We start from the raw sequence: 22,708 nt of genomic DNA, 5'->3' as shown, positions 1-22,708 counted from the left end.
CTCCACACAGACGCCCCGGGACTCACATCTGCCTCAGGTAAGACTCCTCTACTCCATGTGCTGCTTCACTTCTCTTTTCTTCCTCAGACGTTGTACGACTCTGAATCTCTGCAGCTCCTCTGGTGTCTTTTTTTTAAAGTGGCATGAAAGAAAGAAAATGTGGATACGCGGCTGCCTTTGACTCCCAAACACAAAGTTCTCCCTGCGCCTTGAGGCATTTGAGTGCTCAGTGTAATTAAGTGAAGACTAATACGAGACTCAGTAGGTGCATCATGGGACCAACTCTGACGAGGTTCAGAGCTGCATTCCCGCTGTCTGATCAACTGAGTCTTTAATGGAAATATGCTATAGAGACACAGCACAAGTCATTTACTTTAAAATGAGTCATGAATGCTCAATGCATGCATTTGAGAATTTCAACTTAAAATAATGTTCATACAAATGTGCATTGCATTTTCCCTCTCTGTTAGGACGGCAACTAACGAATACTTTCCTCATCGATTAATCTGCTATTTATTATTCTTTTTGTTTTATAAAGTGCAAGTTTAGTGGAAACCTAAACAGCTTGAAGCCCAGGGTGACGTCTTCTAATTGCTCGTTTTGTACATTTTCTGTCTCATATCTTTCAAAAAGCTAGGTTGTGCTTTGTATTTTTACTTGAGAAATACTCGATATATTCATTTCTTAGTATTAGAACAGTGGGATACTACATGTGCAAAGCTTAAAATCTACTTTAAATGTAACTTTATGGGAGATTTAACATTACGGTTGTATACTAAATTTATCAGCATTGATAAAAGAGAGATAAAAGAGTCTAAACTTTAACAGCAACCGTGAGCCTGTTGATTATGAAAGCAAAAGACTGTCGACCTTAAATCTCCTGATAAACCATCCAGGAATGGGCAAGTGCTAAATATAGCCGAATCAAGGTACCTTGTGACAGCAGAGCCGGTGGGATGAAGGGGGATTAAAGTGGAGTACAGTGGGTCAATTGTTTGTTTGTTTTTTTTCTTTACTTGCATTTCTTCTTCCTCCAGACAGTACGACACTGATATAAAGAGCAGGAGACATGGCTGTGGTTGTAAGTATTTGCATTTTTACTTCTTCAAAACGGTGTCAGTCTCAAAGAGAACTAATCAGCATCGATACTTCAGATGGATTTCTGAGCTGTAACGGGAGGAGAGGCCTGCGATTGTTTTGTTAAATACCTCTTCATCCTCCAGCAACATGGACTCAGCTGAAGCTCAACATTTCTCCAAACCAAAGCCCATTGTTACGTCAACAGAACCCTTAGCTGCTAATCTCTGCTTGTAGTCCTCACCGTGTATTTACAGGCTTTACTGGCCTCGTGAGTCGTGAGGGAGATTAATCAAACACAGACCTATTGATTATTGCTGCAGCAACACGGTGAACAGGCGTTTTCGTCTGTCTCGCGTGGATAAGACGCGTTCTAGTCCTCACGAGGCACAACCAAGTGAATTATATTGACGTCCGTCCAAAGCAACATGCAAGAAACAAACTTAGATCACCAGATTTTGGAGCAATCAGCAGGAAAGAGAACAAGAGTTTCTCTGTGGACACGTTGAATGCACACATATTACCAGTGAGCATCCATAACATCAGGGCACAGCTAAATGGAATGCATCCATTATTAATCTTATTAATTAAAAAAATCCTGTGGCTTTCCTGCTACGATAAACTATCCACTGTGCAGCAGCCTGCTGAGCAGAGATCATTTCTATTATTATTTAATTATCTGTTAGTATAATGAAACAGAAATAGCAGCCGCGTTACACTCCTTACTATGAAGGACTTATAGTTACACTTGAAGGGCTGGGTTTAAACACTATTATCAAACTATCAGAGCGCTTTTTTAAATATTGAATTATGTCGTAATCAAATGTTTTCTACTCATTAATCAGATATTTGCTGAATGCCAACGAGGCTCAACACTAACTTTCAAAATGCTTTTTGTTGTTGAAACGGAAACTGGTTCTTTATACATTCAACGTTTAAGAACTTTGGCTTCAAGTCAAGAATGTTATTCATAAAGCCCAATATCACAAATGTGCCTCAAAGGGCTTCACAATCTGTACAGCATACGACACCCTCTGTCGTTAAATTGTTAGATCGGAAAGTATTGTTTTGGTATACAACACCGAAAGTCAGGTGCTGAATATCCAGAATCGAAAAAACACGATATCCAGGCCTCGTGACCGTGCTGTTAACAGTTCTATTTCATACACCAGCTAGTGCATTAATAAGATGTACTATATTTACAAAGAACTACAGAATGCTTGACTCTATAATTTGAGTTTCTTAATTATAAGCATGCTCTATGTAGAGCCCTATCAAAATTCTACAATGGCGAGACAGCACACTGCCTTTTGTTACAGCTATTACATCGCAGAGCTGTCGTTATGGTCAAAATGGCTGCTGTCGTCTGCTCTTACGATGACACTCTCTTTTCAGAGTGGAACTTACCGTATGGTGTCGGAGGAGGAGCAGGCTCTCAGGGCCAAGCTGGAACGTCTCACCGTCAAGGACCACGGGCCAGTGTTTGGACCCTGCGCCAGCCTGCCGGACCACACCAAGCAGAAGGTAACCACACCTGTTCTCACATCGCCCGGTCAGAGAGATCAGGACACAACATTAGTTCACATTTGTTAAAGGGCCAGTGCGTAGCATCTCAGGGGATCTATTAGCAGAAATGGAATATAATGTTCATAACTGTTTTCAATAGTCATCTCTTGGAAAGGGAGGGGTGAGCGGAGAGGTATTCAGTTGGTTACAATCTACAACCTCACCACTAGATGGCACTAACTCCTACACACTGCTCCTTTAAACTATATGACCAGGATTACTCCAGAAATGAAGCTAAGAGAGTTTATCGTGTAACATCAGCAGACACGGGCAGCTAAAGAGAGCCTGGTGATGCAGACTTTTGCTACAACTTTTGTCCCTACAGGCCAAGGACGAGCTGAACGAGACAGATGAGAAGAAGGTGTCGGCGGTGAAGGAGCTGCGAGGAATAATCAAGGAGAAGGCAGATGCGGGTGACGACCTGGCCAAAGGGGTGCAGGACACGTTTGGGGAGAAACCCGACAGTTTGCTGGTCCGCTTCATCCGCGCCAGGAAGTACGACGTGCCCAGAGCCTTCGACCTGATGAAGGGTACGTTAGAAACAGGTTGAAGGGAAGATACTGACTGAATGTTTCCCACCAGAGAATCTCTAACTCCTAGTTATACCACACAAATCCAACATGAAGCAATAATAAACATGCTAAACTGTATGTTTTATATGAGCAGTGGTAAAGTAACAGTCCTGCATTCAAAGTCTTACTTACGTACAAAGTATCAGCATCAAAATATACTTAAAGTATGAAGAACGGTTCTTTTAACGATCATATATATTATATTACTGGATTATAATTAGTGATGCATTCATGTGTCTACTTTATTTACTGCTGGGTGGCTTAATCCATAATAATCCATCATAATTTATGAGTTGAGTTACATTTGGTTTTAATAATCTGAACTACAAAGTAACTTAAGTTTTAATGTTGTGGAGTAATGAGTACAACGTTAGCTTCCAAAATGTAGTGGAAGTAAATAGTAGCATGAATTGTAAATACTCAAGTAAAGTACAAGTAGCTCAAAAATGTAAGTACAGTACTTGAGTAAATGTACTTAGTAACATTCAACCACTGGATACGAGTGACCTTCCTTTTAAAAATCTGATTTAGATCATTATGGGACACTCAAATTCTCAACTGAGACCCAAACTGACTAAATAGCTTCAGAGACAGTGTGACCCTAATGGTGAATTAATATACTGAAGATGAAAGTTCAGCCTGGTGTGACCCCAGAATGTGCTCCCGTGTTTCCACCCAGGCTACGTGCGTTTCAGGAAGGAGTACCCCGAGCTGTTTGAGAACCTGACCCCCGAGGCCGTACGCAGCACCATCGAGGCCGGCTACCCCGGCATCCTGCCCAGCAGAGACAAATACGGCCGCGTGGTTCTGCTCTTCAACATTGAGAACTGGGACTACGAGGAGATCACATTTGATGAGGTAAGTGGGGGGACAACATATCCCACAATGCACCCAGAAAAGCACATTTCCAAACTTACTTTTCATTTAAATGGATCAAGGATTTCTTTGTTGAACCAATCTAATCTCGTCAATGGTGGAAGTACTCAGATATTTTAATATTTTAAATTAAGTAAAAGAAGCAATCTCACGGTGTAAAAATACTCTGTTACAAGTGAAAGTCCTACATTCAAAATGTTTCTTCAGTAAATATACACAACTATTAGCATCAAAAGCTACAAAAAGCACTCAGTAGCTGCAGTATATATTTTATTTTATTTATTTATTTAACAAATAACAATGAACACTAAACATATAGGAAACTCCTGATATACAAATTCTCATAAACAATATAAATGAACAAGATAAATAAATATTACATCACAATAAATATTAAAAGAAGTGTACCCTTACTTACCCCACTGAATGATGACTTAATTGCAATTAGGCAGGGCTTATATTAAATATTTATATACTACTGTATATAATAATGTATCATAATTTCTCAGTTAATTATGTAGAATTTTGTTTTGATAATCTGAATCAGCAAAGTAACTAATGTTGCCAAGTAAAGTACCATAAAATGGAAAATACTGAAGTCCAAGTACCTCGAGTGAATGTACTTCATTAATTACATTCCACCACCGGATCTTGTCAAAATTCTTCTTCGTATCACACAATGTGATTACATATATGTGTGTGTGTGTGTGTGTGTGTGTGTGTGTGTGTGTTCAGATCCTGCGTGCCTACTGCGTGATCCTGGAGAAGCTGCTGGAGAACGAGGAGACTCAGATCAACGGGTTCTGCATCATTGAGAACTTCAAGGGCTTCACCATGCAGCAGGCGTCGGGAATCAAACCCACGGAGCTCAAGAAGATGGTGGACATGTTGCAGGTGGGAGGGATGGATGTTCTAGAAATGAAAGCTGCGGAGGAAAAGCCGAGAGCAGATGTTTTTTATAGCCCTATTTTTAAAAGGTGGTAAATTAGAGTTAAGCAGAAAATATGTTTTTGTTTTCTTATTCTTACCGCGTTACTCTCAGAAGATTGTGTGGATTATTCCTCATGTCTGAATGGTTAGAGAATCACCTTGAGCAAGGCATTTGACTTTAACTGCAGGAACAACTGGTACTTTCTGCAGGACTCTTATTACATCACTAAACCACGTCACCTTTTTTTCCTTCCAGGATTCGTTCCCTGCTCGTTTCAAAGCCGTGCACTTCATCCACCAGCCCTGGTACTTCACCACAACCTACAATGTGGTCAAACCACTCATGAAGAGCAAGCTGCTCGAGAGAGTGAGTCAGACAAACACGGCCCTTCAACACCCTTCAGTCTATCGCATGCAACCGTGTCAGAGGAAGCAGTCAGAACTGGTTTCAGTGCCGGACTTAAATCATTTTATTGAAACATTGCATGTGAAATGATCCCGACAGCTCCGAGGCATTGTTACTATTCAGATTTGAAGATTTAAGTTTTCCTATTTCATGTCAGTAATATTTAATGCAAACAGTGCTTCTTTTTGGTGGAGCTTGCTGCAGGCCTGCAATGATACTCCAAATACCCACAATGCCTTTTTAACTTTTTAATTAAATTTATGCTTCTGCATTTAACTCTCCGTTGCACTGACTTTATGAAGACTTCCCACGTCAGGGTATTATAGATATCTATTGAAATCAAATTTCCGCTCACATGTTCAACAGTCAGGTGGTGAAAATACTCAAACGCCTCTAACAGCTGCTGTCCTTGCTCTAGGTGTTCGTCCACGGAGACGAGCTGGAAAACTACTACAAGGAGTTTGACGCCGACATCCTTCCCTCCGAGTTCGATGGAAAAGGCTCAAAGTACGACGGCAAGGCCACAGCAGCCAAGCTGTTCGACTAAAACCTCCGCCCTCCCTCTGCGAAGGGTCATTATATATTACAAACCCCACAGACTGTGGATATCCAAAGCCCAGATCTAGCTGTGCGGTTGTAGAAAAAAAAAAAAAATGAATGAAAGTCTCGAGTGCATGTTGTGTTCAAGAGGTCCAAACAAAGCTCAGGCCAACAGAAAACCTCTCTACTGTGTTCTGTACAAACCATTTGGTTGTCATGTTCCTTACCTTAGTCTTAATGCTCACAGCAGCATTACTGTAACTAATCAAATAATAACGGTGACCACATGTCCTTCTCAGTGGTGGATTGCGCATCGAAAAGCAGATTTCAAGCCTTTTGCAAGTTGATTTCCATATAAAACTCAAATGAAATGAAGTGAGTGGCTGTCTGGGAGGCGGTCTTTAATCTAAAGTATATCGTTTGATTCTTTGACCAGTCAGATACATTAAGAGTATTTTTATGTCATTTCATGAAGGATAAATGGAGAAAACATTCAGGCAGAACACACAGGGTGACCCACGTTAGGTCACTTGAGAGGTTTACCGCCTGGTTTAGTTTGTGCCTCGTTTGGCCCGTAGTTCACCCACACAGCTTCAACACTGGCAGGTCCCAGCTTTCTGAGATTCCACCCTCTGGTCCCCCGTCTCCCCTTGAAGTACAAGGCTGATGTTCCAACAAGTGCCGGTCTCTCGTGTGTTTTTTAGATTGTTCTTCAATATGAATATTATGATGTTTCACCCATTGTGCTACCTGGTGCACCAAAAAAAAAAATGATGTCAATAAATGTACAATAAACTGTATATAAATATATGGTGTAGTCTTTGCATCAATTTGCAAATCTAAACAAGACCGAGACTCAACAACAACGTTAGCGGCTCTGAGACTGAACTCAGGTGGTGCTTTGAGCTAAATGAGTCAGCATGCATCTTAGTTTAGTGTGTTAGCGTGCTAACATTTTCTAATTAGTACTAAACTTTAAGGGGACATGTGCTTTCAGGTTCAAACTTGAATTTGGAGTTTCTACCAGAACATGTTTACATGCTTTAATAAAAAAAAAAACAATCTTTTTCAGTGCTTTTGCACATACATTTGGGTATCTGGAGTGCCCACCAAGCAACAAACTGTGAAATAAGAATATTTTTCTGGTAGCAAATCAAAGCAGCTGGTGCTTTTTGGAGGCATTAAACTAAAGCTGAAGGAAAATTATTTTTAATTTTGACCAGACGGTGGCTCTAGAGGAAAAGTTACAGGAACTCCAAAGTCAGTGGGAGTCATCGGCTGTAGACAGTGTCTCTACACAATTACATCATCATCCATCTAAAGTAGTTGAGATGTCTCCCTCTGGACAAAGTGGGGGACTGACAGACATGCTATGGATAGAAAAGGAAAACCTTAAGAGGTTTACAATAAACAGACCAAAAAAAACAAATTATGTGAAAAACATTTATTCATGAGTGAGTTTAAATATGACTTATCAGTTATGACTGTGCATCAGAACAAAACCCATTAAGATTAGATCATAAACGTTACACCCATATGCTGATAAAGAAAGACTATAAAGACAGTAAAGTGCAGGCAGAACATATCGCACACAACAGCGGTGCTGATTCAGGTGACATTCGGCTTTAAAAAAAAAGAAAAGAGAATTAAAGTAGCATTAAATCTGATGGTTGATATGTAGATTAATAAGACTTGGGTGGAGTGAGTCTCCAGCATGTATTTCCAGGAGACAGGATGTTACTCACAGGAAACTGTGACTAATACAGCAAACATTCACACCAAAGGCCAGAATAAACTGCAGAGCACAAATGATTTCTTCACACAAACGCCACCTCTTACTTTGTCAACGGTTGAGACCTTTATCAGTACAGTTCTCACAGTAATGTACCGTATCGTACGTCTTGTGTGATGATTCATGCGTCTGCTGTCTCGTCTCCTCTCTTCTCTGTATTTATGTTTGTTTGTTTTTACGTGACAAACTCCACCCATCCGGTATGAAGCAATAAGCACATTAATCCCCCCCCCCCCCCCCCCCCCGAAATAAAAACACGTATGAAACGTATCAATTAGCCCTTGTTCAAAGTTAACAGGAGATGTGGGTCTAATATGAGACTTCCATTGTGTTTGAGCCAAAGACATATGCCTGTTTTTAAGGAGTCACATGCAGCAAAATGTTTTTAAAAAGTACAACATTGAGATACTTCTTCTTGAAAAGTGAAGAGTGCTTTGGTCCATTTGCTTGTTAAGTGCATACATTGAGAGTCCACAGGATTTCTTATCTAATACGCTTACTGCTTGAGTCCCATTTGATCTCTTTTCTGCTTTTTGTCGTAAACACAGTTTGACCCAGCTCTGTCCTGAACCGAGACTTTTTCAGAAGGTCAGCAGCAACAATAACCGCTGGTGGTCCACTGTACACAATGGAAATACAAAGAAAAACTAGAGACAAATTCAGCAAAGTTATGCCTCAACAATATAAACTAAACTGGGTGTTATTTAACACATTTGTCCTGCAATAAAAACGTCAAACTTCTCTTCATGGAAACATACAAAATCTATATCAATTAAATTAAAATTTCCAGTTTGGCTGAACACGACAGACGATGATGTTGAGCAACCGTGAATCACGTCACACCGCTGCTGATTAGAAGTAGCTCAGTGATTCATGAGACGCTAAATTAATGTGTTACAAATTCACATTTATATTTAGGCACTTAATATATGCTTCAAAATATAACCGATGGATCTTCAGGTGTATTTTAAAGTATATTATGGTTAAAAGGTTTAAGGAGTTAAATTTCCAGTTTTTATTACGTTTTCAGTTATTTTAGTTGTGTTATTTGTATGCGAGATGACGTATGAATTTTTGAGTATCGAGGACATTTTTCAGTAGTTATTCATGTAGAAAAAGAAACTTTTCTCTTCTTACTACATTACTACATCCAGGTCAGAGGTCACATTCATCCTCTGATGCCGCCCCCACACTAATTATATCACCCTGCTTTTAAGACTCAAGAAGCAGCAGCTGCCAAGAGCCGGCAGAGGGTGAACTCGCGTTTCACTGGAGGTTAACTGGGAACAAGAGGAAGGACCAACTCAACATGGGGTCGCGTTACATTTTCAGGTATCTTACACGAGTTTCAATACATAATTTAGCACGCCCACTCCAACTTCGGCTTTTACAACCTGTTTTAGAGACTTCCTACATTTCCCAGGATTACTTACTAAACTTGAAGGAAGTGAGCACTGAAGCAGAGCAAATACAGACGAGCATGTTTTTGTAGTTTTGGTCTATTGTTTAGTCTCCAGACTTCTATGCAGGTTATGTTGCTCACTGATTGTTACCCCCGTTCTCTTCAGGTAGGAGTTCATGTCCTGGTGGCTGCTCCTCTGACAGGCCGGCCGGTTCTTCTCCCAGCGGCAGAGAGCGTCGGCGTACTCCACTATGACCTTGTCCATCCAGGTGAGGGGCTGAGGGAACAGCATGGCGCCCTCAAAGAAGCCCAGGTGGCCTCCGTGCTGGGTCAGGGCGAACATCACGTTGGGCATGTTTTCTGCAAATAGAAGGAGAGGTAAGATAAGATATACACACACAGTATATATACACAATATAATGAACTCTGCAGTATTTACTGTTGAAGTATGGCTAACACTTAATTTAGTGCCAGCCCATTCATCGTGACAAACAGCTGCGTAAACACAGGAGAAGTAACTTTAACAGGATAGAACGTTGGGGCTTGTTTGTGCTGCAGGAATGAGTCTAAACCCAGGAATGAGTGGGCAGGTTTGCACTTCCTGTTTCCTGGTCTCGAAAGTCAAAGTTTAGATTTTTCTTTTGTTTATATGTCTGAAATAAAGTCTGTGCTTAACACAAGCTTAAGATATTTAAACGTTTTGTTCTAGTAAATACCCCTCTTGTGAATGTTTAAGCTTTGAAGTATCTTAAAAACAGGCAGTTGCTGAGAAGTTTCTAAATGAGACAAAACGTCATCACGACGACCGCTCCGCCTCGTTGTGTAAACTTGCACTAATGTGAACGTGGTGTAGTTTGTTCACAGCATCATGTTATCTTTCTATCCCTGCGGATTTCATTCACACTTCAAAAATCATAAAAGTGGTGATTATTTGATTATCTTGATGAAGTATCAGATAATTCTCTTCAATAATCTGAGTAACTATCTGTTGGCTTTTTGTCGAGGGAACCAGTGCGATGCTAAACTTCCGAGCTTGGCCTTAAAAAGAATACGTCATCCGAGCAACACAAAAACTACTGAAGTCATGAACCAATCATCAGAGCCAAACATGACAGTTTGTTTGTATAGAGTTTAAATTCACCGACTAGAACCATCAGCCAACAAATCATATTCACCAAACCGTACAGTATGGCTCCTGGAGGAAACACTGGCTCAGAACTAAAGGAGCTTTACTTAATTAATTAGCATTAATCTAAGATAAACTCTCTGATTTTACAGTGGCAACTAAGAGACGGTGAACTCTGTTGACTTTTAAAACATTAACAGGGAGCTGAAAGGATATTTGGGGATTCGGGGGACACTATTTTAGCTTTTTACACTTTATTAGGTCACTTTGCACAGAAATATGCCGCCCTCCTTTCCCTTTCTGTGACTCTACACCACCTACACTCTCTACCTACCGTAGCTCTTCTTTCGTAGATGCACAAACACAAACAACGCTCATATTCAACTGGGGGTTGCACATAATATCAAAGAGAGAAGGCACATTTTCAAGAACTAAGAAATCCTGCAGCAACATTCAGTGAGTTTCCTTCCTGTGTGCATGAGGTCGACACAGGAAAGTATTATCATTAAATTCAGGAGATGAAAACACAGTTCTAACTTAATAAGCATGTAAAGAGAAAACTAGCCACGTGTACTAACTCCTTTGAAGTCGAAGACAAGTTTAGAATTTCACTTGTCAGGGTTTATGTCATTACTCACGCTGATTTAAAACACATAGGGGCCAGAGCATGTGACCTACCGGGGCAAGACAAGGCCAGGTCCACACACACACACTGCTCGCTATATATAATCCAACAGCCTAGTCGTATCACATGGCCCTGAAAAATTCAACAAGACTGTCTGTGCCGAGCGGTGTTGTTGAGCAGATAGCTGCGACAAGACTTTATCAACACTTAAGACTCCGGCTCCAGAGGAGAGGGAGGACAACGGGGGCATTTACTCGAACACTAGTCTCAGTTTGTCTCGCTGTGAAGACAACGTTTTGACTGTTGCGGTCAGTCATTCTCCAGGAAACACCCAAAACAAACAAATATGAGCCATAGCAACAGTTCAGTCAACTCCTCCGCATTCTGCTGCATTCTGAAGTGTGTGGATGAGGTCATACTGCAAACCTCCAGATGAATGCTCTTGAACATTATTGTTTTAATACATGTTGCATTTACGTGCGACATATTTTCTGAATAGTGTACTGAGGCAGTTTGTAGTTGTATGAGGTACTTCTAGTCATATTACCTACAGTAGATCCTACAGTCTGCACTCATGGAGCAGGTAGGACTGACCGCACGGAGAGAAAGCAAAGTACTGCTGTTGGCCAGGGCAGCAGCAAAACGTATTATAGCCTCCTGAGACAAAGGCCTTCCTAAAGAAATTAATATACGTTTAAGTGAACTCTATATTTAGAATATTTCAGCTATACAGTCTATGTTACAGAGGGGGAACTGAAGCTGTTTTCTATGCTTTCGCCGAAGCCACCAGACTCCTTTGGAAAACAAACTTAATTTGACCTCGCAGAACACAAGAGTTGCTTGTCTACCGCTGCCTAAATCTATGTTCTAAGTTATTAAGTTACATCCAAGTTATTTTGTGACTGTGGTGAAAGCCAAAGTCACACAAATTAAATAACTGATAAATGCAGCAGCTCCAGTGGTTCTGCCAGGTTAAAAATCAGGTTAAAATACAGTTCTTTGGCGGGAGCATAGATGGATACAACGGCTTCCGTTCCCCGTCAGAAGAGGCTGTCTGACGGCAAGGTAAACCCGTGAACACTTAACCTGATATGGATTCTTTTTAAGTGGGCGTTTTGCTGCTGCCCCCGTCCACAGCAGCACATTGCTTGCTTTCCGGTCGGTAACTCCTGTGCGATTCTACAAACATGTCGACCGCCAACGACTGTAAGTAATACACTGACTGTGGATAAATACGTCATAACCCTCGCTTCAAAACTATCCCTTCTACAGCCTTTCTCTCTGATTCATGAGACTCTGATGGCGGCTTTATTACCAAAACATGTTTTTTTATGAGCCAATAAAAATGACTTTGCCATAAAGATTAGCTGAATACATATTTTATATATTTCATGTCAGGTTTACTTTTCATCCATTTGGATAAAACGCATGAAATATTGTAATTGAATAACTCTAAAATCATGGCCAAAGCAATATATTAAAGCTAACGACACCATTAATAATCATTATATTTAGAAATGACCACAAACCTGCGAGTGTGCGTGGTATTTCCAGTAGCGACGGATGAATGAGCGGGTCGTCTAAGGAGTTTAGCAGGAAGAGAGGCACAGTGACCTGGAGACGAAACAACAGTTTGTCTATGAATGACTTTGTATAAGTAGAAGATGTTAAAGTAGAGGATTAGTCAGTGTAGTACTGTAGTTGTAGAAGCAATAGTACTACAGTGTTACCAGTAGTAGCAACAGTAAAAGTATTAGAAGCAGCAGCAGTAGTAGTAGTAGTAGTAGTAGTAGTAGTAGTAGCAGGGCAGGCAACTTCTTCTGGAGCAGTACAATCAGTACCCACCACATAACTTCCTCTCATTTTCAAACAGTGAATTCATTTTGTGTAAAGGTTAAATAAACAACATAAAATGTGAGAACTATGGACCCTTAGAGTTGCTGGTATGTAGTTAATCTTTTAAACTCTTTGCCCCTTGCTGCAAGTCTTTATGCTAAGCTAAGCTAAGCTAACCCCCCCCCCCCCCCTGTTTTTTTAACTCCATAGTTTACGCTGAGAGTGGTATCAATCTTCTCATCTGACTCTCGGGAAGAAAGCAAATAAGCAATGTTCCAGTGAGGACGCATCGACCTGGTTAAGAGGCAGGATGTCAATGCTGTATTATAGGAGTAAGAATAAGTATATTGTAGTAATAGTAGAAGCAGTAGCAGTAACTGCAGCAGGTACAGAGTAATTTAGCAGTAGTATACCAGATAGTTGTTTTAATAAAACAGTTGTAATAACAGTAAAGTAGTGAGAGATGAAGTACTGCAGTATTATCAACAGCAAAAGCAGTAGAGGTAGTGATGGAAGTAACAGTAGGACTAGTAATACAGGAGTAGACACAGTAGTAACTGAAGGCATAGCAGAGGTAAAAGTAGTAGTAGTAATATTAGCAGTATATCAAAGTAAACTTCTACACTCACTTTGTGGATGTAGTTCAAACAGCTCTCCTTCTCGTAGTACTCACTCAAGGAGCTGTAGCCGTGAAATTTCCTGCAGGACAAATCGTGTGATAACTTATTATTAATAAACCTTTATTTAAACCAGGTAAGATACCATCAGTGACCGAGATAAGAGCTGGAGAGTTCGTGGAGGCCACCGGCAGCCAAATCAAAACATCAAATCCACCCAAACCCCCCCCCCCCCCCCCCCCCCCCCCCCCCCGCACCTCATGATGCTGTCGTCGATCTGCATCAGCGACGTGGCTGCGTAGAGTTTGTTTAGGTCCACTTCACCAATGTTGCTGCCGTTCAGGCCAAGCAAACTGCTCCTGTTGAACAACACAAATAAAGGTATTTAGACAAATCAGGGCAAGAAGCTGAATCTTTGAGTGGCTGGTAAGCTCTGGCTCACGATTCTTTATAATTCAGCAACTCATGGCTGCTGGAATTCACACTATTAGCCTATTTTTGACATCTAGCATCGATTTCTTGTCTGAACTTGACCAATAGACAGTCTAGAGATGGATGTTGATCTTGGTGTGTTGCTGCAGAAATCTACTTCAATAAGTAATGTAGGGAAACGACTCAATACATCAAAGACTGAGCAACTAAATCAGAATAAAGCAATGCTGCCACTTGTGTGTGATGAAATGACACAAAGTAGAAAGGATTAACACATCTCTGACTTCAGAAACGGTCGTTGCGTTTCTCCACCTGTGTGACAGGATGAGCGTCTTCATTCTGTCCGCCAGCATGAAGTTGTAGAGTCTCCTGCACTGAGCCCACTGAAGGAACGTTTCCTGGACTCTGCAAACACAAATGCAGATTCTAAAAAAGGTAGGAAAAACAACTGAGCTCCTCTCCTGTATCCCAATCCATGCATTTTTATTCATATCAAGTCCTGGTTCTGATCATTTGTTTGTCCTTCCATCCACCAACCTGAGGGCGCTGTAACCCTGACAGACGGTGACACAGCAGAGCACTCGGTCCTGGTTGGATGGGCTCTCACCCAAGAACTTGCAGACGATGTTTCCCCCCAGGCTGAAGCCCACAACCACCAGCAGCGTCTCGGGAAACGCTCGTTTGATGTAGCCCACCATGGCGGCATACTCCCAGGTACAACCTGAATGAAGAGAGACACTTTAATGTCTGTGAGGAATACTATAATAACAATAATACAGGGTTGGTTAACTAGCAAGAGTCGGCTAGATTAAAAAATTATCCAACTAAAAAAAAAAAAAAAATCCTAATTTTGCTAACTCTTTTCCAATGAAAGTAGCGAGCAGCGCTAGCTCCAAAAGTCCCCAAATCTAGTGAGAAAGTCAACGAGTCGGCCTCACTGACAGCCCGTCCCTTCAGTCACTCCTCCAAAATGATTATTAAACAATAAACATGGCTATTGTACTCACAGCTGTGAAGCTAGCAGCGTCCTGCGACAGCCACAGATATCGGATTTATTTCTCTATTTTTTGAGTATCTATTTCTATTCTCATTGATTGCCGTCAGGATGTAATGAGAAGTAAAACATTAAATTGTGTTTGGAGAAGATATTGCCCTGTCTTTAAGTAGGACATTAGAAGAAAATTTTGTGAAATTCAGTTTTTGTTTCTATGTCGCAACTTCGATTGAAATCGACTTTGCATTGTTTTGCTTCCCCTAATTTTAGTTCTCCTCACTTTATAGAGAAGCAACGAAGTGACCTTCCCCATCTCGGTTTGAACTGTGACATTTCATCGAGCCGGTCCTTCATAAGTCTACCGCGGGACGTTTCCCTGCTTACCGTAGGTGAACATGCGGGGCGAGGTGAGCTCCATGTTGGGCAGGGCTCCCAGGTGGTTGAGGACGGCGCAGCGGTAACCCTGCCGCTGGGAGTGATCCACAAAGGTACGGATGTAGTTCTTCTCGCTATGGTTACCGATCCCAGGGCAGATTACCATGGTAACGTCATCTGACACACACACACACACACACACACACGAGGGAACACAAACATACAAAGTGGAGTCATGTGTGGGCGTAAAAGTGGACGCCATGTGTGTGTACGTGCGTTGAATTAATTGCCGGCCGAAATGCGTGGCTCTAGGGATTCATTAGTGGTCTTCCAGCTTTTGCATACTGTACTATTATTATTATTATTATTATTATTATTATGAGCTGCTAGTTACTTGAGGGTGATGTGCTCGCGATCCAAACAAGCACGTAAGACTCAGGTGGAAAGACATGAAAATAAAATCAATAATCGGCGATATCTTCTTACAAAAATAAGCTTTAAAAAGACAGAAGATTAGTGGTTGTGTGATTAAATCCTAAACATGCAGAAAGTCCAAAGCGGGCTGCTCCACCAGATAGACTATGCTAATAAAGTCTATATTATAGTATTTGCCACCGACCTCCTGTGCTGTGATCTCCGAGAGCTTCGAAGAGGTCAAAGGTGGCCGTGGCCCCGTCCGGCATCGGGAGGAACTTGCGGAACCCGTAGAGCGTCGGAGTGTTGACACGCCCCATCTTGCCATACAGGGCCGTCTGGAGATGTCCACTCTTACCCCACAACAAGGGAGGAATGTATCTGAAGAGACATACCAGCTCCATATTAGACATACCAGCTGTTAACATCCACCCTGAAGATGTCTCAGCACAGAGTATTGCACCACACACACACACATATATATATATATATATATATATATACCACTGCAGCTAAAGGAGGTGGCAGACTAATCTACAGGCACAGTCAGTCAAGATTGCTTATTTGTGGTTGACATTTTTATCCACCGAATCATGCAACTCTTGTGACCTTATTCCTGTGTTCTTGTAAATGTGTTCGAATCAAGCGGGTCTCAAGCCAACAACATGCAGCATAACTTTAAAACGATGTACTGTCTCAAATCATCGAGAGTTTACAGGATGCATTGTATGAGGGAGTCATACAGTCATGAGGGAGAACATTAGCATTGATTTTAATATTTAAAGAAGACTACAGACAGACACATCTTTACAAGTGCAGAGCAGAAACTTAAAGTGACTCCACGGATTTTACGCATCAAAGTCTTATTACAGGATCTTGGAAGGACCACCACTAAATAACATATATAATAATAATATATAAAAAACTTTTGTGAATCTAGAGGGGGCTGTGCAAAGTCTCAAGTGGTGGAATTTGAGTCAAATAGTCTCTTTTGCTAAGAAAGGTTCCCAACTGTGTGAAATAGCCTGGAGGTATTAAAGGAACAGTGTGTAGGATTTAGGGGGATTTATTGGCAGAAGTGAATATAATATTCATAACGCTTTCATCAGTGTGTAATCACCTGAAACTACGACTTGTTGTGTTTTTCGTTACCTTAGAATGAGTCGTTTGTATCTACAGAGTCTGCCGTGTTGCATGTTTCTACAGAAGCCCAGAATGGACAAACCAAAACACTGGCTCTGGAGAGCCCTTTGTGTTTGTATGTCACCGTACACTTTACTCGCTGAGCAATTCCCTTTAAAACTACATGATAGTTAACACTCACTCTTTGGTCAGCATCGGGCAGGATTTGAACAGGTAGCGGCTGAGCGGTGTGTCCTGGTGGCCGACCTCAGGTGGTGCTGTGGTACTGTTCAGGTTCAGACAGCGGACAATGACGTAGAGGACAGTTGCCACCGCTGCCAGCTTCACGCCATCGAACATGGCCGGCAGCTCCGGGCCGAAGCTGCCCATGTCCGGGTCCTCGGGGGCGTTCATTGTGGACACAGGAGAGGACCTGCATGCACAGCATGTAAGGAGAGCATTTCACTTGCATGAGCTTACAGGAGGTGGAGTGTTTTCTAGAAGGTAGTTTGACATTTGTTAAGATTGAAAAATGAGTAATAAAAATAAAACTTTAGATATTTGGATATGATGGTTTTGGGCTCTGCCTTCCTCAGCACGTGAGCTTTAGTTTAGAGACGTGTTAACCCTGAAACAATAGGTTTAGTCTGGAAAGTGTTACTAACTCACGTTGGTCTGAAGTCTGTTTGCAGAACCTAATCTCTGATCCTGCAAACAGACTTTCTGCAACAGACCTGCAATGAACTTGCACACAATTCATAAATATTGGCACCAAATATCAGGTATTTGCAGAGTTGGAAAAAAAAAAAACAAGATCCTGTTGAGCAAGAATAGTAAGAAAATCTCAGTTATGTGTAAAAGTCATGCATTGAAATGTTTACTTAAGTTAAAGTACAAACATAATGGCAACAAATATACTTAAAGTACTAAAAGTACTCTTTGCAAGATGGCTCATTATAGAATACTATGCTATTAAATGTGTGCATCACTTTAATGTTGGAGCCCAGGAGTCAAAATTATACTTCATAACTTATTTGTTGATTTATAATTATGTAATTATTTAAAGTACAAGCGCCTCATAATTGCAGTTAAGTACAGTGATTTAGTTAATTCACTGAGTTAATTTCCTCCACTGGGTGCTTTAATTCCAAAGCATTGATACCGACATTGACCATGTTAAACTCATGAATCAATTATTCTGGCCACTTTTAAATGAGAAACAGTATTAACTAGCAGAGATGCCCTCTATTGATTTTTAAAGTTTTGCTCCCCACCTTGTCTGACTTTGAAGGACTCGCAGTGCTCGTGGTCCCTCCTTGTTCTGCGTCAATGCTCCCTCAGTGCTGGAAAACAAACAGTTAAGCTTACTTGTTAAAAAAACTTGCTGGTTTCAGGCCCTCGGGGCGAAAAAACACAAAAACCGACACAAACAGACAAAACCAGCGTGTCATTTGCGGAAATGTCACGTTTAGATGTATTTATAATGCATGAACGACAAAAACCGGAACTTACAAAAAGTAGAAAAGGCTAGAATATAATAGAACACACAGCCAGCTGTGTTCCTGGTTAGTTTAAATAAAATCACAAACAAGTGGCCTCGGTTTGAGTGTCTGTTGAAGAATTTGTTTTGTCACTCAGGTAGTAGCGTTAAAACTGTTCCTGAAGTGGCTCGAGGTGAAGCTGGATGCTTCAACAAACACAAACACCACATGGACTTTACGTAAAGTACATAATGTAGGTTTAAAAAGTACACGGGGGACATTTCTGGTCTTACCATCGCTGTTTTGGGGGGTAGTTTGTCCAGGTTCTGGTCGGATCCAACTGGAGTTGAGCTCACCGTCTGTTTACAGCAGAGGAGTGACTGACCAGCAGGGAACTCAGGGCGCATTCAAGTGCTCTTATAAAGCTCCGAGTTTTAGTTTTAAAGGCAGCCAACAATAAAATAACATATTTTAGCATATTTTTTTACCAGATTTTGAGTTTTCAATATCTATCACCTGCACATTAAATCAGTTATGGAAGCTTATGTATAAATTAAGCACCCACTTTCTGAGTCCTAACGTGCTGGAGCTTCCGTACTCGTCGATTGTACTTTTGAAATCCGACCGTACATGAAGGCAGCATGACGGACAGCGGGTTAGCTTACTTCCTACTACAGAGAAACTAACCGTCTCATTTACTGTCACAACATGCTGTGCTTTAATTGGGCAGATACATGTCCGCCACCATTGTCCATTTCACAACGACACGCAGATGTCACACACATAACAGTTATAGATAATAAACATTGACATAATCGCACAAATAGTCTACATATAACGGATATTGTAGTGACTTATAGTTGATTAAAATCAAATAAACTCACTACCAAGACTCAGTTATTACGCAAAGAAATACAGACTATGTAGTATTTACAACAACAACATGGTTATTGCATATTTAAAGCCGGTTTAAAAACAAAATGGAACTGGGGGCAGTAATTAATGTCACTTCAGTTTCAAGGGATCAGTCAGACCCTCTTTCATTGAGGGATTTAACCACTGGAGGGCGCCATCCACCAACGAGTGGTTCCCTTCACGGTGCCCTAATCGAGCTTTTAACGTTGTTTTTCTGACTGATATTTGTGTAGGATTGTTCTAAAATTGATTATAGGTTTGTTATAATGTGTTTATGACATGTTGACACTGTATTTAGGAGAAACTATGACATTGTAAGTAATAACCTTTCCAGACCCATCACATTACTTCATGGCAATTTACCCCACAATTACCAAACCATTCTGATATTTAAAATGTAGTGAGAACACGTGAGGAATCACACGAATGATGAAGTGTGTTAGTGGTTTGTGTTGCTGTTGCTTAGTTAAAATCATTTTTATATTTCAAATATTTTATTTCATTTAACAAATACAGCCACATGTCTTTAAAAGAAATCAAACCACAGAAATTCAACTTTTATTTAAAGTCAAGTTGATGCTTACTCATATTAAAACACCATAAGTTAAAAGAAAAAGCACAAATGCACAGTTAAATGAAGAACATAAAAAAAACCTATATATTTTATTGTGTTTTTGTCATCCAATCAATCCAGTATTACCGGTACATACACCGTATAGTATCATTGGTCCATAGCAAACAAAGGACCCTACACTTCAGTTTATGTTGTTTCACCCATTTGGTTTTGGCACAGCCCTGTGAACATAAACATCTGTGAACAATGAACGACTAAATTGAGGTTTCAGTTGAACTGTAACTTTTGTTGTTCTTCCAAAGAAATAACGTCACAGGAATGTAAAGTCCCCTCCTCCATCATTTTTCACTGAGATCTTATTTATAAGAGTGAATCCTCATTTCTGCTTCCAGATGAGGCAGAAGTGAAAGAGGACTTGATCGTGTTTCTGTGCAGGAGACAGAAGTGAAAATTCATTTATGAATTCCACTTTCGGTAAATCACAGTTTGACAAGGTTTTTGTCGAGCGTATACAGGATTATGCTGCGCTCCACACTGAGGATTAGGATCAAACAGGCTTCTGTCACATTGAAGCTCCCTCTCGCCATCATGAACCTCATCCTCTGACTCAGACTTAGTGCTGGGTCGGTCATGAGATGAGGCTTTGTCTAACAGAAGAGGAACATCAGAGGACGCTTGCCATTGTGAAGTCTCACCACATTTGGTGGCTGCTTCACGTCAACCAGCCCACAGTGCACATGACTGTTCTTATGGTTTCATGACTGTACGGATGAAGCAGTTCTCTGCCATGTTGAGTTTCAAAGTTTTAGGGATTATGCTGACACTCAGGAAAAGAAACCAAGAGGGGTTTAAATATCAGTGCTGAAGTGCACTTCAACATGATGGAAGGTTTTGGCATTTTTAGGTGACGCTTTAGCTACAGGATGGAAAAACGAGCTGCATTTTGAGCTCAACTTTCCACATTTTCTAAATCACTATCACACATTGGGCTGATGGTTAGTTGACAGGAGGCAGAGCTTCTAACACCAGGGTGTGCACAGGTGTTCTGCATACAGTGATTGGGATGTGATTTGTTTGTTCTGCCACTCCAGCTGAACCCTGTACGCTCTGATGAAGGTCCTTTAGACCGAAAGCTAAAAAATGAAATGCTCTCTGCGTAGATTTAAGTGTCTACGAGGGGCCTCGAGATAAAGTAACAATACTGGTGTCACGTTAGGGCACTTATTGTTCAGTTCAAATTGTACTTTAGTGTTAAGATAAGAAAAGATACTACACATTCTTGTGCCAGAAGTTGCTAAAAAATTACAACAAAATAACCCAGCTTGGCCTTGTTGGTAATCTAGTCTGATTTGCTGACAACAGCATTTGTATGTCATTCAAATAAGTATAAACCTGCTCCAAAGAGACTTTACAGTTCTTAGATATTGAAGGAATTGTTCAATAACGGAATAGCTGTCCTTATAAAAGTTCAAAAGGCCAGCTAATTCATTTCAGCAAGCTCCCAATTACTCATTTTCCACAACATATTAACAGAAGAAGTTGTTGTGATACTGTTGCTTTAAATTTCCCAGCATATCCTCACTTTGCCTTGATAGAAAATACCTCAAATAACCTTCTACATTTACATTTTCAGGGCATTTAAAGGACCGAAAGAAGAACACACGTTTCCCTGATGTCCCCTCAAGAGAAATATGCACTTTCACTTCCTTCTTCTTCCTCATCTCATCAAGTAGAAGTTGAGGTCACAGAGTCCGTCAGTATATTCACCCTCTGTTTAACCTCATCTATCTAACCAGTGGGAATATAAGAGGAGCTTGGTATCGCTCCATATAGCTTGAGATATAGCTTTGATGTGAAAAAGGTCATCTGGGGGAAGCATGAGAGAAGGTCTATAGGTTTCACACTGCACATAGTTTGAAGAGTTAGTTGTTTTTTTTAACTGCGATTGATTTAAACGTGCAAGAGAACAGAGAGACGAACGAAGCATGCCGATGTGATGAGAGCACAGCATCAGAGCACAGCAGCCTTTCTTCTGAGACCACTTTAAGCTGCATTTATGACGCGTTACTATAGCTACAGAAGGCTGCATTTTACACCGCCAATCAAAGTAGAGTTCATCTGAGAATACTGTTGCTGCTACTGTAAAAAATGTGCCATATTTTAAATCCCAGGGAAAAGAAATGTAAAGATAAGAGGCAGAGAGACACGTAAGCAGGTGTCCTATCCTCTAAAGGTGACAGTAACGTGACTGTTATATATATATATATATATATATATATATATATATATATATATATATATATATATATATATTATATTATATTTAGTCTGCTTTTGTCTCCTAGATTTGGAGTAGGATGGAAAAATAACAACTACACACCATATTCATGCGTGTAAGAAGAATGAGGTCAAAGACTGAATGGGTCTTGGACATCCCTTCACACCCATTAAAAACAATTCTTCGCCTCACGCCCACTCCCTCCGAGAGCACAAACATCAACTCTGACCCACTGCTGGATCTCAGCTCGAGAAACGCCCACAGATGAACCTTTTTTTTGGCTTTCCACAATACAACACTGGCCTTAATCTGCATTTCGGAGGATTTCATGCATGGCGCCATCATCTGGGAATTTTCCCAGAACTATTTGAGAATAATGAAAACTTCAGAAAGAAAAGTGTTCCTCAAGTGGTGGAGGATCATTCGTACCACAGTAGAAATCCTGTATTATAAGTAAAAGTTAGTTAAAATTGTTAATGATTTCTGACCTCTTCATATGTTATGCTTAATCTCACTAACTATAAATAAATGATATAATGTAATATATCATGTGCTGCACTTACATATACATGTAACCCTACAGTTAAGCCATTTACATTATGATCCATACTTCTGGCATTGTTTATTGCATATATGTTTTTGCAACTTATTGTTATTGTTTACTAATAGTTTTATATTTGTACTCTGCCATGAAATTGAAATACTCAAGAAAGTATACAGATCATCTTTACAGTCGGCTACAAGAAACCGCATGGAAA

The 22,708-nt window shown here is 40.6% G+C and overlaps 2 protein-coding genes and 1 long non-coding RNA gene across 3 annotated transcripts; 2 read left to right on the top strand and 1 right to left on the bottom strand.

Annotated features, from left to right (window-relative positions):
- Nucleotides 1-6,701, top strand: rlbp1b (retinaldehyde binding protein 1b). The gene is made up of 8 exons (XM_079162410.1): nucleotides 1-37; nucleotides 1,038-1,081; nucleotides 2,473-2,601; nucleotides 2,969-3,173; nucleotides 3,895-4,073; nucleotides 4,827-4,985; nucleotides 5,278-5,388; nucleotides 5,846-6,701. Exons 2-8 carry the CDS (start codon nucleotides 1,070-1,072, stop codon nucleotides 5,972-5,974), a joined length of 924 nt encoding a protein of 307 aa, XP_079018536.1. The 5' UTR covers nucleotides 1-37; nucleotides 1,038-1,069; the 3' UTR covers nucleotides 5,975-6,701.
- A 1,305-nt stretch (nucleotides 6,702-8,006) lies between these two features.
- On the bottom strand, nucleotides 8,007-18,551 carry abhd2b (abhydrolase domain containing 2, acylglycerol lipase b). Its single transcript, XM_079162701.1, has 11 exons — nucleotides 18,477-18,551; nucleotides 17,977-18,045; nucleotides 16,905-17,135; nucleotides 15,786-15,961; nucleotides 15,176-15,343; nucleotides 14,335-14,518; nucleotides 14,110-14,202; nucleotides 13,623-13,724; nucleotides 13,378-13,447; nucleotides 12,442-12,526; nucleotides 8,007-9,521 (listed from the first exon to the last, which is right to left on the bottom strand). The coding sequence occupies exons 3-11, from the start codon at nucleotides 17,114-17,116 to the stop codon at nucleotides 9,259-9,261; spliced, it is 1,353 nt and encodes a 450-aa protein (XP_079018827.1). The 5' UTR covers nucleotides 17,117-17,135; nucleotides 17,977-18,045; nucleotides 18,477-18,551; the 3' UTR covers nucleotides 8,007-9,258.
- On the top strand, nucleotides 14,398-21,861 carry LOC306698408. The gene is made up of 3 exons (XR_013767142.1): nucleotides 14,398-14,511; nucleotides 15,079-15,279; nucleotides 21,306-21,861. It is a non-coding gene; the product is annotated as an uncharacterized lncRNA (long non-coding RNA).
- The last annotated feature ends 847 nt before the right edge of the window (nucleotides 21,862-22,708 follow it).

This window comes from Pholis gunnellus (genome assembly GCF_910591455.1).
Source record: "Pholis gunnellus genome assembly, chromosome: 7".
Taxonomy (NCBI): Eukaryota; Metazoa; Chordata; class Actinopteri; order Perciformes; family Pholidae; genus Pholis; species Pholis gunnellus.
Note: the sequence above shows the minus strand (reverse complement) of the source record. Positions and strands in the feature narration are given on the sequence as shown.

What these genes read in the sequence shown, in the direction of transcription:
- rlbp1b (XM_079162410.1), top strand. An exon ending in AGCCTTCGACCTGATGAAGG is followed by an intron (nt 3,174 to 3,894) that starts GTACGTTAGAAA and finishes GTTTCCACCCAG; the next exon opens with GCTACGTGCGTTTCAGGAAG. An exon ending in AGATGGTGGACATGTTGCAG is followed by an intron (nt 4,986 to 5,277) that starts GTGGGAGGGATG and finishes TTTTCCTTCCAG; the next exon opens with GATTCGTTCCCTGCTCGTTT.
- abhd2b (XM_079162701.1), bottom strand. Translation starts at nt 17,116, where the DNA reads ATGAACGCCCCCGAGGACCCGGACATGGGCAGCTTCGGCCCGGAGCTG. An exon ending in CGGAGATCACAGCACAGGAG is followed by an intron (nt 15,344 to 15,785) that starts GTCGGTGGCAAA and finishes TGTGTGTGTCAG; the next exon opens with ATGACGTTACCATGGTAATC. An exon ending in ATCGACGACAGCATCATGAG is followed by an intron (nt 13,448 to 13,622) that starts GTGCGGGGGGGG and finishes TTTGTCCTGCAG; the next exon opens with GAAATTTCACGGCTACAGCT.